We start from the raw sequence: 14351 nt of genomic DNA on the forward strand, positions 1-14351 counted from the left end.
AGGGCTGTGATAAGGATGAAAAAAAATCACACTGCACCAAGCTTATTAATTTATTTGCTTGATTTTTGCCAGCACTACCCATAGCCCCATGATTCCAATGAACCTAAGCCATTGCAAAGACGTAGGGGGAAATGTGCATACATGTCTGTATGTAGACAAAGATTTGCAGAATCCAAAGTTGAATTTGTTTAGGACCTTTAATTATTTGTCACTTTGTTGGCTTCCTTATCAAATTAACATGCTTAATGTTTGATGTTAAATTTTAAGGCTAGTATATCCAAATTTGTTTAAATGTACCAGGTGAGTTTAGATGGCTTTAAACTTTCCTATAGTTGGAAGTCTGAGAGCCAAAGAAACCATTCACATGCTACATGTTTTTTCAGTGTGACCTTGGACCTCAAGGGCCTTTACATGTTCATTGTAACAGCACCTTATGTTTGCAAAATAAAGCACATGTTATATAATTTGAGAGGCTGGTGCTTGAGACTTGTCAGAATGCTTGTTTTAAGTAATCTTGTGAATTCTCCCCCATTTCAGTTAGTCAGCCACCTCTTTTAGTCCCAGCTATGCTGGAAATTTCACTCTTCAGTTTACCACGTGTCACCTGCTACCACTAAAGATTCTTCACAATTCTGCCACCCCTACCAGCAGTAATACTGGTGATAGCCAGCACTGTCTTACCCAACCCTATGACATAGCCTGCCCAGTATTAGGCAGCCAGCTGACATTGGAAATGGGATTCAGATCCAGGTCTGTCGATTCCATATCCTGAGACCTGTAACCAAAGGTTCTCAGGTCCATTTGTATCTGATGTGTGTACCTGTAACCAGCCGTAATCTACAAGGAGCTAAGGGAAGACTAATCTGGGGGATGCGCGCCCCCTGCTGGCTCTGCATCATGTGTAAACCAGACATTTCCCGGAGTCGGTGGTTGTTTATATTGGTGGAGAACCAGCAAGTCAGTCCCTCTGTTACCTTTGGCTCCACTAGAAGCTAAGAGAAAAACAGCAGAGGGTGAAGAAAGGAAGATCTAAAAAACAAAGACTATTTTAGAAGTGGTTAGTAATGCTTGAAAGTACACTTTCTACACGATTTCAGTGTTGCGTATCAAAGGGTTTTAAGTGCCAGATCCTCCACCTGGGGTGGGCTTTTTAAAAGGGCCTCGCCTGTAATCAGGGCCCAGTTCCTGGAGACCTGAAGCAGCTGCTCCTTTAGAGAAATGAAAACCCGGGCTTGATGAGCTGTAAGCTGAATCCCATGTGTGCTTGCAGAGTGGTCTTCCTGATAAAGCCTAACGGGATCCCTCTACCTGCTCCCTGGAGCAGGGCAGTTTCCTCCAGCCGCCCCGAAGCTCAGCCATATCTTCCCAGGCAGAGGTTGGGTGTATTTAATGCCTACCGTGATCTGGATTCCAGAGCAAGCAGGGCTGTGAGCAGGAAGAGAGTGTGTGAGTTCGGTTAGGTAGGAGTTACACAGCCAGAGAAAGGCAAGCTTTGGGATGGAGAGGGCGGGACAGGAGATTATTCTCTTTAGATTTTTTTTTTTTTTTTTTTGCGGTACACGGGCCTCTCACTGTTGTGGCCTCTCCCGTTGCGGAGCACAGGCTCCGGACGCACAGGCTCATCGGCCATGGCTCACGGGCCCAGTCGCTCCAGGGCATGTGGGATTTCCCCGGACTGGGGCACGAACCCGTGTCCCCTGCATCGGCAGGCGGACTCTCAACCACTGCGCCACCAGGGAAGCCCCTTCTCTTTAGATTTTGAAGGAGCAGTATCTTGGGGAAGAAGAAGTTCCATGATGTGGTGCAGGAGCACACCTGACCAGGGAGATACCTCCGCTAGTTGCAGCCATCACAATAACCTCCAGCATTGGCCAAGCTGTGTCCCAAGCACTGTGTGCCAAGCATTTGACACAGGCACTGTTCTTACGTCCCGTCTCTCAGTAATGGAACAGAGACTCAGGAGCATTAAGATACATGATCAAGTTCCACTGCCAGGAAATGGCTGTGCCATGGTTTGTCTCCCCTTTGTATATTCACCGTGTCACTGTACTTCTGAAGAAATTAAAAAATCCCTCAGATGCAAAAACAGCTGCCCTTCAAGGTCTGAGCTCCCCAAGCACAGCCTGGATGTGGCAGGCCCTTCACACGGGGGCAGCCAGTGAAGGAAGGTGATCGGGACATTTGGAGAAAGAAAAGTAAGGACACTTGATTTGGGCTCCACAGGAGGAGAGAATTCCTGAATGATACCCAGGCTTTGGATGATGGCAGTTCCTCAACCAGAAAGTGAGGAGTTTTGCTGCCTGGAGTAACCTGGCCCCTTATCTTTATGTCTAAGTGGCTGGAACAGCCTAAAAGCATGGGACTTCCCCAGTGCGGGCAGTGATTCAGCAGTCTTCACAGCCTGAGGGAACCTGAGTTCTCCCCTCTGGGGGGGAGTCTTGTCCCTCAAGTTCTGCAAATATATTCTGCAGACAGCCTGATTCTTTTCCATACAGGCAGTTGGTTAAATGTGGACCCCAAGGATGATTTCATGGTTTTATATAGCTTCTTTCAAAGGCCTAAATTCACAGGTCAACTGAAATTCCTTTGTCAGATCTCACAGATCCTGACTTTGGTTTGGAAAATGTGACCAGTGCAACTCTGAGGCAATACAACATTGATGAGGGCCGTGGCAGAAAGGAGAGTCAGTTGTTTTGTATGGGAATTCAGCTGGAGAAGTAAGATCAGAAGCAAGGTTTAGATTCCAGATTGCCAGGAGGATCCTCGCCTATATCCTGGACAGAGTGGAAGAGGGCAAGTTCTCTCTGAAGAAGCTTCCAAGCCCTGCAGTGCCTGCTAAGGGGGTCGCTACATCTCAGAGCGGGGTTATGTGTTCATAGGAAACAGCTCTCTGGGGAGATTTGGTTTCTGGTCCTTCAGAAAAGAGACTCTTTCTCTTCTCCAGTTCATGGCTTGTGTGTGGCTCTCATTAATAGTTAACCTGCATCCTAGCATCTGTGTAGCTCCCTAAGCCTCACACAGAACTGTCATGTTTCCTGTTTCTTTTGACCTCACACTGACCCGTGAGATGAGCAGGCCAGGTGACATCTCTTTTCAAATGAGGACACCACAGCCCAGAAAGTTTAAGCAACTTGGCTCAGGCCACACAACTCAGAAACAGCAGGGCCTGGATTCTAACCCAATGGGTTCTTAGTGTATGCATCCCGTATTTGAATAAATGGTCAGAAAGCACATTTGGCCTTCCAGGTCCTCAGGAGGACTGCAGCGGGTCTGACGGTTGGCTGTGCTCAATGTTCGTGCTTCTGCCTGCTTTTTCTCATACGTGTTACCACGTGTGGTCTTCCAGTAGGACCTGGGACATGGAGTGTTCTCCAGTGCTGGAGGTGACAGGTCACTGTGGTGGGGTGTGGCCTTTCCCATCCTGTCCTGCACGACTGCCAAGCTGTGCTATCAGCTCATCCATGCCAGCTGCACCCTCTCGTAGCAGCAGTGGGTGGTTTACTCTCCATGTCTGAGCTTCTCTGGACGCTCACCCTCTTTATTCATGACCATTTGGGGATGAGGCAATTGAAAGCATCTGGAAATCTGGGTTTTATAGACATTTCACAGAGGCCCAGCCAGGCTCCATCTGCTTTCCTTAGCAGGTCAGCTGCACCCCCGCCTGCCTTCCTGGTCGCTGTCCCTGTACTCAGCCAATGGGCCTTAACAGCTGCCCTTGTGTGGGGAAGACACACTTCTTTCTAAGAAAACAGCAGCCGCTTGCTCCATGGAGATGGTGGTGGAAGTGGGAGGTGGGATGAGGGGCTGCATCCTGGTGTGAGATCCAGGAAGGAAGGACCGATTCATTCCTTGTTTCTTGTGTTCAGTGATGTTTCTTTCTGGGAAGAGCACAGGGAAGGGAGGAAGCAGCACCGGGGGGGCCGAGTAGCCAGAACAGGGCTGGTGCCTCTGGACCAGCTAGCTGAGGAGAGAGCCTGCTGGAGCGTGAGCGCAGGCAAGCTCCTCTCCCCAGGGACTGAAGACGCAGGCCACTTTCCGTGGCTTGGTCCTGCATCCACTCCCTGTCCCTGCAGGGCCCAGGGGCCGTCACAGGTTGCCCAGGCTGCGCTGGGGGTGTCTGAGCAGACTGTCCAGGCAGGAAAATAACAGGAAGCAAATGTAGGTGATTTGTCCTTGTTCTGTTTCAACTTGTACATTAGCATCCCTTGACATGAGTTATTTGTCTTGGTTTCTTTGAACTCCTAAGTGGATTATAATTTTTCTCCCGGTATTATTTGACAGCAGTCATTTTTCAAGGTTTTACTGCGTTCTTCAAATACTTGGAATTTTTGGAATACGTTTAGGGAAAGACCGCCATCTTCAGGTCAGACAGTGTAGTGCAGTGTTGGGGTGTGTCCAAGGGAGCCTCTCAGATGCTGAGGACCAGCAGATTCTTAGGGCTTTCCCTTTCCTTTTGCATAAAAAGTGAACTGCCGCATCAGAGGGCTCTGGACTAGAACGTATTAGCAGCCCTTTCCAAAAAAAGAGAAAAGAAAATTAAACCCCAGTGGCCACTTAGGGAGTTGCTTGTTCTGGTTTGTCTCATCTGCAGTAATGGGCAACCGCCCAGGCTGCCCTAGCCCCACTTGCGAGGACAGACGTTGCATTCTTCACAGACACGCCTTGGGGGTAGTTCAGGGGCCGGATCCCTCAAGGCCTCGCGTACACGTCACCCCTACCTCAGCTACCCTACAGTACAGTACATAATGGCAGTGTCGGGACAGTAGAAATCACCAATGTGTCTGAAACTTTCCTCTCAATTTCTGCTTTAAATTTTTAGTATTTCCATTTCGTTGCTGTCAGAGGAACAGCCATAATTTCAAGTAATTTCACCCGAAGTACAGAAACATCGTGATTATTGGGGAAAATAATAATAGCAATGATAATAATAACAAACTACATGCTTGGCACAGCATTGTGTGATCTCCTTTAAGCATCGTGACGCTCCTTCGAGGTAGTTACTATTATTATCCCTGCATTACCGATGTGGAGAGGGCTGAAAGCGCCCCTCCCAGATGACTTAGCTAGGAAGCGGTGCCGGCGCCAGGACTCAGACCCAGACCCTGTCTGACTCTTGAGTCTGGTGCTCAGCCCTCCTCCCCTGCAGCCTCCCTAAGCAGCAGAGAGAGAGGGAGAGCCAGAGACCAGGAAGGAAAGCAACCTCGCAGAACAGCTTTGGAGGAGGGGGAAAGTCCTTTGTTAATCCCCCAGGGTAGCTAAATTACCCTTCACAAGTCACTGTGGGGCGATTTTAGGATTACATTTACCTTTATCACTGTTTACAACTGCTGTGAAGAATAACTGGAGAGATTATAGCAATAAAAAGAGAAAATGAGCATTTCCCCAAGTCAGAATAGAAATCTGTGTATTAAGATTGTGTCAGGGGCTGCTGAGCCACGGGACATCTCAATCCAGGTAGGATTGTGCCGGTGCAACATCAGTCTTTCTGGTGAACCCTGCAGGCAGACAAGGGTCCAAGCTCCTGCTCAGTCATCCTGAGTATTTGAGCCTAGGAAGGCTCTATGATCTGACCAAGCTCCTTTCAGGTTCAGGGAACTTGCAGCCAACTAGAAGGAATCCTGAAGCACGACTCTTTGTGTTTTTGTTTCCCTTTATAGTTCTTTCCTCACAAGACTCCATGATGTTTCAAGATGGTTTTGGATTGGCTGTTTATTTAATTTAATGAAGTAATAGATGTGCTTCGTGTATAAGCCAGGTCACACCCCATGCATGGCCTGTAAGGAAGAGCAGCCATCCCCTGCCCCCTTGCCCTGTCTCCCACCCCCCAGTCCTGCTCCTTAGGAACATCTGCTGCCGCCTTTTATTCCTTGCTTTGTATAGTATCTCCGTATTTCTAAACAACATGCTTCTACTATGTATCTCAATCCATCGATATGCAGACATTATCTGTGACTTCTTACTGTGGAAGACCAGGACTTAGCTCTCTGAACTTAGCACATCCTCAGCCCCCCAATATGGTTACATCACAATTTTTGGTTTAATTAACACTCAGTGTTTATATTACAAACCTGTGCAAATTTTGTACACAGCATGGTTAACGTGTAATGTGTTAGAACCATTTTCTTGATTGTAAAACTTGTTTTTTCTAAAGTTTGTCATTGCCTTTTTATTTGTTCCGTTTTTATATACCTACACAAATTCATCCTCCACATTTCTAACAGAATTCTCAAACTCTTCTCCAGATGGTCAGCTAAGTCAGGGAATCTCTCTAGTCCCTTTGGGAGCCCTCCAGCTCCTCGTCCCCTCTGGACTGGCTGCTGTCCAGGTCAGCAGCCCAGCTGCGGGCCAGCGTGTTCCTTTCACCTCTCTTCTGCGTTCTGGCCTCATCTCCCTCTTTTTTGATTTACTCCCTCATTTCAAAAGAATATATCCTCCTCTTGCTACCTCAGAGTAGTTGCAAGGAAGGTCGGTTTTCTGAAACCTGACAAATCTGAGAGTGTGTTCTATTCTCACATGTGATGGCTAACTTGGTTTTCATCATGGTTTGCACCTTAGGCTTGTGAAGCTTTGTTCACATTTTCAAGGTAAATTCCACATACGTTCTCCTTGCTAATGAATCACACTGTATGTTTAGTGCTGGAGAACACAGCCATCCATATGAACAGAGCAGGTGAATGCTGATTTAAGTTGTGGGATGTACAGGGGAGGGGATGTTGACTGTCCTTAATCCCAGTCTTCTCTCTGAGAATCTTTGAGAACATGTATTTAATGGGCAGCCCATGGTTCTGACTACAGAGGCAATAAGCTGGCTCCATACATTCACTCTGTAGGTTCTTTGAAGGGAGGGGCTTTCTACTATTAGCTCATGGATTCGCTGTGCCCACCACAGTGCCTGGTATATAATGGACCTTAGGTGTGCTGATTTGTTCCCCAGAAATCCACAAAAGAAATATGCAGAGTGAGCACTTTTTCTGTTGTTGTCATTGATATGTTGATAATCAGCATATCTACTGAGTGCCTAGGAGACTTTCTTGTAATTGAACAAGCCAGTGTTAACCCCTCTTTTCAATATCAAGGAAATTTAGTCTTAGGCTTTGGTAGAGGTGACTCATTGACATTTGCCCCATTTCTTCTTGTACATTCCCCACATACTTGGGATTGTTGGTAGTTGTTATTTTTGTTGTTTTTGTAAATATTTGTTTTCTGCTATATAGAATAGAACTGCCCTTTTTTGGTTTTGTGTTCCACCTTTAGTTTTGGGGAAACCACCACTGCTGGAAAGAAAATGGGATTTATTTGGGAAGGAGGAAGGGAAGTGAGGTATCCACCCTAGTCTTCTTCTCTTATAAGGAGATCTGGCAGGATGGGAAGTAGAGCCTCACCAAATAGTTTTTAGGGTTTTAATTTCATTAAAACTTGAACCCAAACATATCAGGTAGATGTCTTCTTTTCAGCCTTCTAGATTTGGGTGCAGAGGGATTCCTCACCTAGCCAGGTTGAATTAAGGAGAGAGGGAGGTCTGTTTGTCCCACTGCTGTGGTCTCCAGGATGCCTTCTTTAGTCCTTTGTATTCTTAGAAACAAAGTCACCTCTTGGCAGGAATAAAGCCACTCAGATGCCAACAGTCAGGGTTTGGTTTCAAGTCACCAGCCTTGGGGAGGCAGTGCCCGATTTCCTTTGGCAAAGACAGCCTGCCCATGCTCAGTTAATTTCAGCCACTTGGGCACTAAGGTAATTCCTCAAAATAGAAACCTCTGAAGACTCTATCTGATGCATCTGTGAATAATTATGTTTGTCCCGAATTCTAATTTCATTTCTCAGAATTTTGAAAATGTTATTCAGCTTTTTTCTCTTTTCTCAAATCAACTTTCAGAAAAAGTAGATCTGAGTTAGAAGGATCTCGGCATTTATATTTTCTTCTGGAGACAGTGTGGTTGATGTTTGCAGCCAGTGCATGGGCTGTGGCATCGATAGATCCAAGTTTTATTGTTAACTTCAGGACTATTCCTGGATGTGTGACCTCAGGCAAATCTGTTCATCTCTGGGCTTCTATTTCCTCATCTGTAAAACTGATTTTAATAAAATCTGCCTACAGTGTCATTGTGAGGCAGTGACCCTGAGGTCATTGTATAGAGGTCACATATATAGAAAGCACATTGTACAAACACTGAATGGACACAGTTCTCTTTCTTTCTGCAGACACAGGTGAGAGGCCCACACCCCGAGCAGCTTGTAATTGGTGGGCTGTAATCAAGGATCTGAACAGTCATGCAGCTTCACAACTTGCTCCCAGCTCTTGGCTTATTTGTGTTTATTTTTCCATTGCTAGCCAGGAGAGATAGCTAAAGTAGGAAAGTTCTTTTGCTTCTACCCCAGAATCTAGTTAATCTCACATAATACACTGCAACAATAGTAATCTTGGCAGCTGTGATTTATTGAACACTTCTTTTATGCTGGGCCCTATGCTGAGCACCCTCTGTGCATTATTTCCTTTAATCTTCCAACCTGTTCTGTATGACAGTCATATATCCCCATTGTACATATGAGAAAACTGAGATTTCAGGTTCTTGTCTGGCTCCAGAGTGCTTTGTGCTCAGCACCTTGATTTTCATCTATACTTTCATGGTCCCCATTGAAGAAAGGTAAATTTTACCCTCCTGTCATTCACCTTCCTGATCTCTGACACCTGGAGGTCCGGGCTGTGGTCCCTGAGTTAACAACAGTTTTAACTTCACCCCAGCTCAGATTCCCTGGCCCATGGGAGCTAGCGAGGCAGAAGAGCTGGGAGTGAGGTGTGCTCAGCAGAGAGACTCTGATTCTATTCACAGGTATACTACTCAAGGCTCTGTTTGTATTCCATTCTCTCCCGTAAACTCACTGCCTACAGATGCCACAAGAAGTGACAGAAATGGTGCCTCTCAAAGCCGGGTAGGGCTGGGAGCTTGCTGCAAGCAAGGTTTGGATAATAAGGGTTGGGTGATGGACATGGAGACAGCCAGTTGTCTGGATAATGAAGGAACAACGCCTTTTGCCCTCTGCTCCTGTACTGGTAACTAGGGGTCCAACAGAGGGGCCAGGCACGAGACATCACCTCCTCATGCACCTCCTCGTCTCTGAGGGCCTTGCACCAGTGTTTGTGCTCCCAGCTTCACCTGTGTTGTTTTTTATCCTCCTACCGACTGATGAGACTGGAAGCGCCTTAGCAGCAGTGCCCCATACATTTCTGTGGGCTTTGGTTTGCTTATAATTGAAAAGATGATGTGATAACATTTGAGAGAATTTTTAAAAGATCAGAGGTACTTCACCCCTCCCTATAACCTCACTTCCCTAACATGACAATGGCTTCTACTTTATTTTAAAAGTTTTCTTCCAGCACAGCATATTCTGTTCCTGCGTGGCCGCATCCAGGTCTCAGGCCATCCTGAAATCCACCAGACAGCTGGAACAGAGGCTGGGTCCATGTCAGAGCTTGACGTTGCGTTTTTTCATTTCACCTGATGCCTTTTAGGGTTTTGGAAGCTTTGGTAAAGATAGCACTCTGATGTTGAGCAGGAGAGGGGCTTAGCCCTCTCCCAGATGGTGCTGGGCCCTGGCCACACTCCCTGTATGTGGACAGCTGGCACCAGATGGGGTGTTGGGCCTCCTGCCCTTCCACATTGTGGCCAGAGATCCACAGCGTGTGGGTAGCAGGTCATGAGTGTAAACCAGCACTTCCTCAGGATATATTTACAGGGTTTTGTGAGCAAACAACTTGGGGAAACTTTGGGCTATAGAAAGTTACACAATGTTTCTCTTCCGCAGTGCTTTTTTTTTTTTTTTTTTTTGTGGTACGCGGGCCTCTCACTGTTGTGGCCTCTCCCATTGCAGAGCACAGGCTCCGGACGCTCAGGCTCAGCGGCCATGGCTCACGGGCCTAGCCGCTCCATGGCATGTGGGATCTTCCTGGACTGGGGCACGAACCCGTGTCCCCTGCATCGGCAGGCGGACTCTCAACCACTGCGCCACCAGGGAAGCCCCCGCAGTGCTTTTAACGTGTTATATTCAGATGAACCTCAAAGGAGAGAGGTTTTATGAGACATAATAGTAGCTAACGTTTGTTTAGTGTTACTGTTTGTTGAATGGAGGAGCTCCAGTAAGCTCTTAATATGCAGTACATCGTTTAAACCCTATAGCACTGGGACTTCCCTGGTGGCGCAGTGGTTAAAAATGCGCCTGCCAATGCAGGGGACACGGGTTCAATCCCTGGTCTGGGAAGATCCCACATGCTGTGGAGCAACTAAGCTGTGTGTCACAACTACTGAGCCTGCGTGCCACAGTTACTGAAGCCTGCGCCTGAAGCCCGTGCTCCACAGCGAGAAGCCACCGCAGTGAGAAGCCTGCACACCGCAACGAAGAGTAGCCCCCGCTTGCCGCAACTAGAGAAAGCCCACGCACAGCAACGAAGACCCAACACAACCAAAATAATTTTTTTAATAAAATAAAAAATAAATAAATAAGCAAAAAGATTTAAAAAAACAAAAATAAACCCTATAGCACCCTTGGGAGGTAGGTGCCATCGCTGTTCCCATGTCGGAGGCAGAGGGGACTTACCCAGTGTCATAGCTAATTGGCAGTGGGCACAAAGTTTTGTGCTGAAGCAGGCTGAGCACAGATTCCATCTCAGCCAGTACACAGTACTGCTGGCAAGCAGCTTGGAGCAGCCTTCTTTTATTTGGGACTTCTCATTCCCTATGGAACTAGTACTTGGAAGGACTGTAGTTGGAGAAATGCCAGCGTAAACTTGAAAAGCGAATAGGGACTGGTGGGCGAATACTGACATGGGTTTCTCTTGTGAACCCTGTTGGGTTCTGAGCTCCCTGGAACCCCTGTACCCCGGATGCCTTTGTGTCACATTAGGCTGGTCTTACTGCCTATTCAGCAGGAGAGGCAGGCATGGGGGGGCTGGAGTATAGAGTTTAGGCCAGTGGTTCTCCAACTTGGCTGCATATTGGAATTCATCAAGGGAGCATTAAACATTACTGATGCCTGGCCTCATTCTCAGAAATGCCAGTTTAGCCTGGGTGGGCCCCAGGCATTGGTGATTTTTAAATGCTCCGTGGTGATTCTGCTACATCCTGGGTGAGAACCACTGGTTTGTCACACTCCTTTGTGGTCCGGTTACCATGTCTTATACCAAAGCAAGGAGAAGAAAGCATTTCCATTTGTTAGTTAAATGACTTGCCAGGGTTTTGATTTGTTTGTTTCTGTTTTTGTGAATGAGTGACTGGTCTTTTTTTACGGGTCCCGTATAGCCCTGCACCATGAATCCTCTCCATGATCTATACCCATGACTCTAACTTTGCACTGACAGTCACATATTGACCAGCCCTTTTGCAAAAGTTTTAGATTGGTTACTAAGGGGCCTTGTGAGAAAGACACTGAGCTCTCTTATTCCTGATGGAAGAAGTAGGTGGGTACCGTTGCTCAGAGCACTGCATTCATGCTGTTGCTAGGGGAGCTAGAGTGACAAGTGCATTCTGGGTGATGGTGTTAGCTGACCACACCCATACTGCTTATTGGACTTACACTGTAAATGTAACACCCCAAAGGGGGTGTCACTGTCATTTTCAGTTGAGTCAGGTGAAACTGGGTAACGGAATTGTTTCTAGGTTTGGTCGTTGGGTAACTTAAGTTGTTGTTTCCTACTGTGTCTACAAAAAGACTTTTTTAGGCACTTGGGAAAATATATGCCCTTGTAATAATAGACAATGATTGTTTTAACCCTTAGCTATAATGGCTTTTCTTAATATCTTCATCTTTTCGAAGGCACAGACCCGAGGCTATTCAAGGCGGAATTCCGGGATTTCGAGACTACCACTCTTTATGCAGCTCAAGATGGATGTGTCCCAGGTTGATCAAAGGGTTTGTAATGGGAATGTTTCTGTTGGTTTCTTACAGTACAACAAACACCTCTTCGTGCACATTGGGCATGCCAACCATTCTTACAGTGACCCATTGCTCGAATCAGTGGACATTCGTCAGATTTATGACAAATTTCCTGAAAAGAAAGGTGGCTTAAAGGAACTGTTTGGAAAGGGCCCTCAAAATGCCTTCTTCCTCGTAAAATTCTGGGTGAGTAAGACCGTGCTGTGATTTCAGTGGTTTTTGTCTGAATGGTCGCATCCCACACTTGAGGGCAGAACACTGGCTATGGATTCCCACTGACTGATCTGCAGGATCGCCAGGGGATCACAAACTCACATCCTTGGGCCATCCTCATGCTGGCCTTGTGGCACATCCATGTGGTGACCCAGGTGGCATTTGCTGTCCCTGCCAAAGAGACACAGGCAGCTGCTTGGGCTTCAGAACTCTCTCATGCAATGACAAGAAACTTTGCAGATGGCTGGGGTCACAATGGCAGACGGGAGGCACTTAGACTCTCTTTCTGTTTGTTCACTAACCATTAAGCAAAGCGATCTATAAATTCCACTGGAGTGTAGGACCTGAGGCAGAGAAGGGGCTTGGGTGGAGCTAAAGACATGCTTCAAGATTTTATAAGTGTCAGAGAGAATACAAAATGGCTCTGCCCATTACGTGCCTCATTTGTGCTTTGAAACACCAAGGGCACATTCCCCCAGCTGCTGGGGCTTCCTGCTGTCCCCCCGCCTCTGAGGAGAGCTTTGCTGTCCCTTCTCCACTAGTCAGGCCCGGGCCAGGGGACTGCTGTTGGGTCAGGGATGTCACAGCAAGCGTAAGGATAATGTGTGTGTACTGGGGGCTTAAGAGCAGAGGACCTGCTGGCACTGAGCGTTTATAACTCCTCAGTCTTGACAAGAATAAAAAGAAAATGGCTTCAAATGTTTGCGCTTCTTAGCGTGGCATTAAAGGCCCTAAAAGAGCTGGTTCCGGGTGTTTCCCTTGCTGTCTGTCCTACGGCCCGCCTTTGTGTGTGAGTGGGTGGACTTTTTACTTCTCCTCCTTTCCCTCCTTCTTTTGAAGTGGTGGCTTCTTTATTGTAGCACCTTCCTCACTTCAACAAATGGTTGATTTTTCTTTTAGTCCTATCGCGTTGTGTGGTTACTCAGTTCCCATGCTGTGTCATAATTATTTGGATGTGTGTCCCACTCCTCTCTGGACTCGACTGCTTCCAGGCACCTTATTCATAATGGTGGCTACACTGATTGAATGCCTGCTGTGGGCCGGGAGCTGCGCTCATTCTTTACATGCATTTTATCCAGTCTTCCCAGTGTTACCTGGAATTTGCCTCATATCCAACTAAGAAAACAGAGACCCAGAGATTACAAAGTACAGGCTGCACCAGGGTGGGGACCTGGGGCTTGAAATCAGATCCATTTGACTAAAGTGCCTTTGCTCTGTTTCCTGGCTGCTTCATGTCCCCTGGACCCCACCCACAGGGTCTGTCAATCGCTCTCCATATCTGCGAAGCTAAGCAAGCGCCTGGCACAAAAAACTCAACAAATGGGGGAAACAAACAGATGAACTAAGGGAAAATTCATATTTTAAATTCCTTGGGAGGAAATTTACATATTAAATTTAATTCGTTTAGGGTTTTTTTTAATCCTTGCATGTTAACTGGATTTCATTTGTCATGCTTCCATATTGAATTTGGATTGTGGAAGTAGCCTTCTGCTTAATTTAATGTTCTCGGGATCAGTAATACATGTGGACACCCTGAAAAAGCACTTCATTTTTCTAAGCAGTCACTTCCTTTTTCTAAATTAGTGGCTGCCACGTACTGACTTGAATGGTGGTTGGGGGTCAGTTGTTATATGATAACACAGCAGTTTTCAAAGGGTGTTCTACAGACCCCTAGGGGGTTCCTCAGCATCCTTTCAATGGGCTGACAAGGTCAAAACAATTTTCATTATGACACTGAGATATTTTCCTTTTGAACTCTGCTGATGTGCGCATTGATGGTTCAAACGTAATAGGGTAAAACTGCTGAAGCCTTGGATCAGTCGGGCTGGGTTGCATGCACAGTTTTTTTGGTTTTTTTAAAAAATAAATTTATTTTTTATTTATTTATTTTTGGCTGTGTTGGGTCTTTGTTGCTGCGTGTGGGCTTCTCATTACAGTGGCTTCTCTTGTTGCAGAGCACGGGCTCTAGGCACGCGGGCTTCAGTAGTTGCAGCACACGGGCTCAGTAGTTGTGGCTTGCGGGCTCTAGAGCACAGGCTCAGTAGTTGTGACGTACTGGCTTAGTTGCTCTGCAGCATGTGGGATCTTCCCGGACCAGGGATTGAGCCTGTGTGTCCCCTGCATTGGCAGGCGGATTCTTAACCCCTGCGCCACCAGGGAAGCCCGCACAGTTTAAATTTAAAAAAAAAAAATCAGTCACACCAAGAATGTCC

The 14351-nt window shown here is 46.8% G+C and overlaps 1 protein-coding gene across 1 annotated transcript in view; it reads left to right on the forward strand.

Moving 5' to 3' along the window:
• The window catches only part of TEAD1 (TEA domain transcription factor 1), a 194422-nt gene that overhangs the window by 149649 nt on the left and 30422 nt on the right, over window positions 1-14351 (forward strand). The window contains exon 11 of the mRNA XM_079708701.1: window positions 11938-12111. Coding sequence (XP_079564827.1) covers window positions 11938-12111 — 174 coding nt within the window. The remainder of the gene's footprint in view (window positions 1-11937; window positions 12112-14351) is intronic.

Source organism: Hyperoodon ampullatus (assembly GCF_949752795.1).
Source record: "Hyperoodon ampullatus genome assembly, chromosome: 7".
In the NCBI taxonomy this organism is placed as follows: Eukaryota; Metazoa; Chordata; class Mammalia; order Artiodactyla; family Ziphiidae; genus Hyperoodon; species Hyperoodon ampullatus.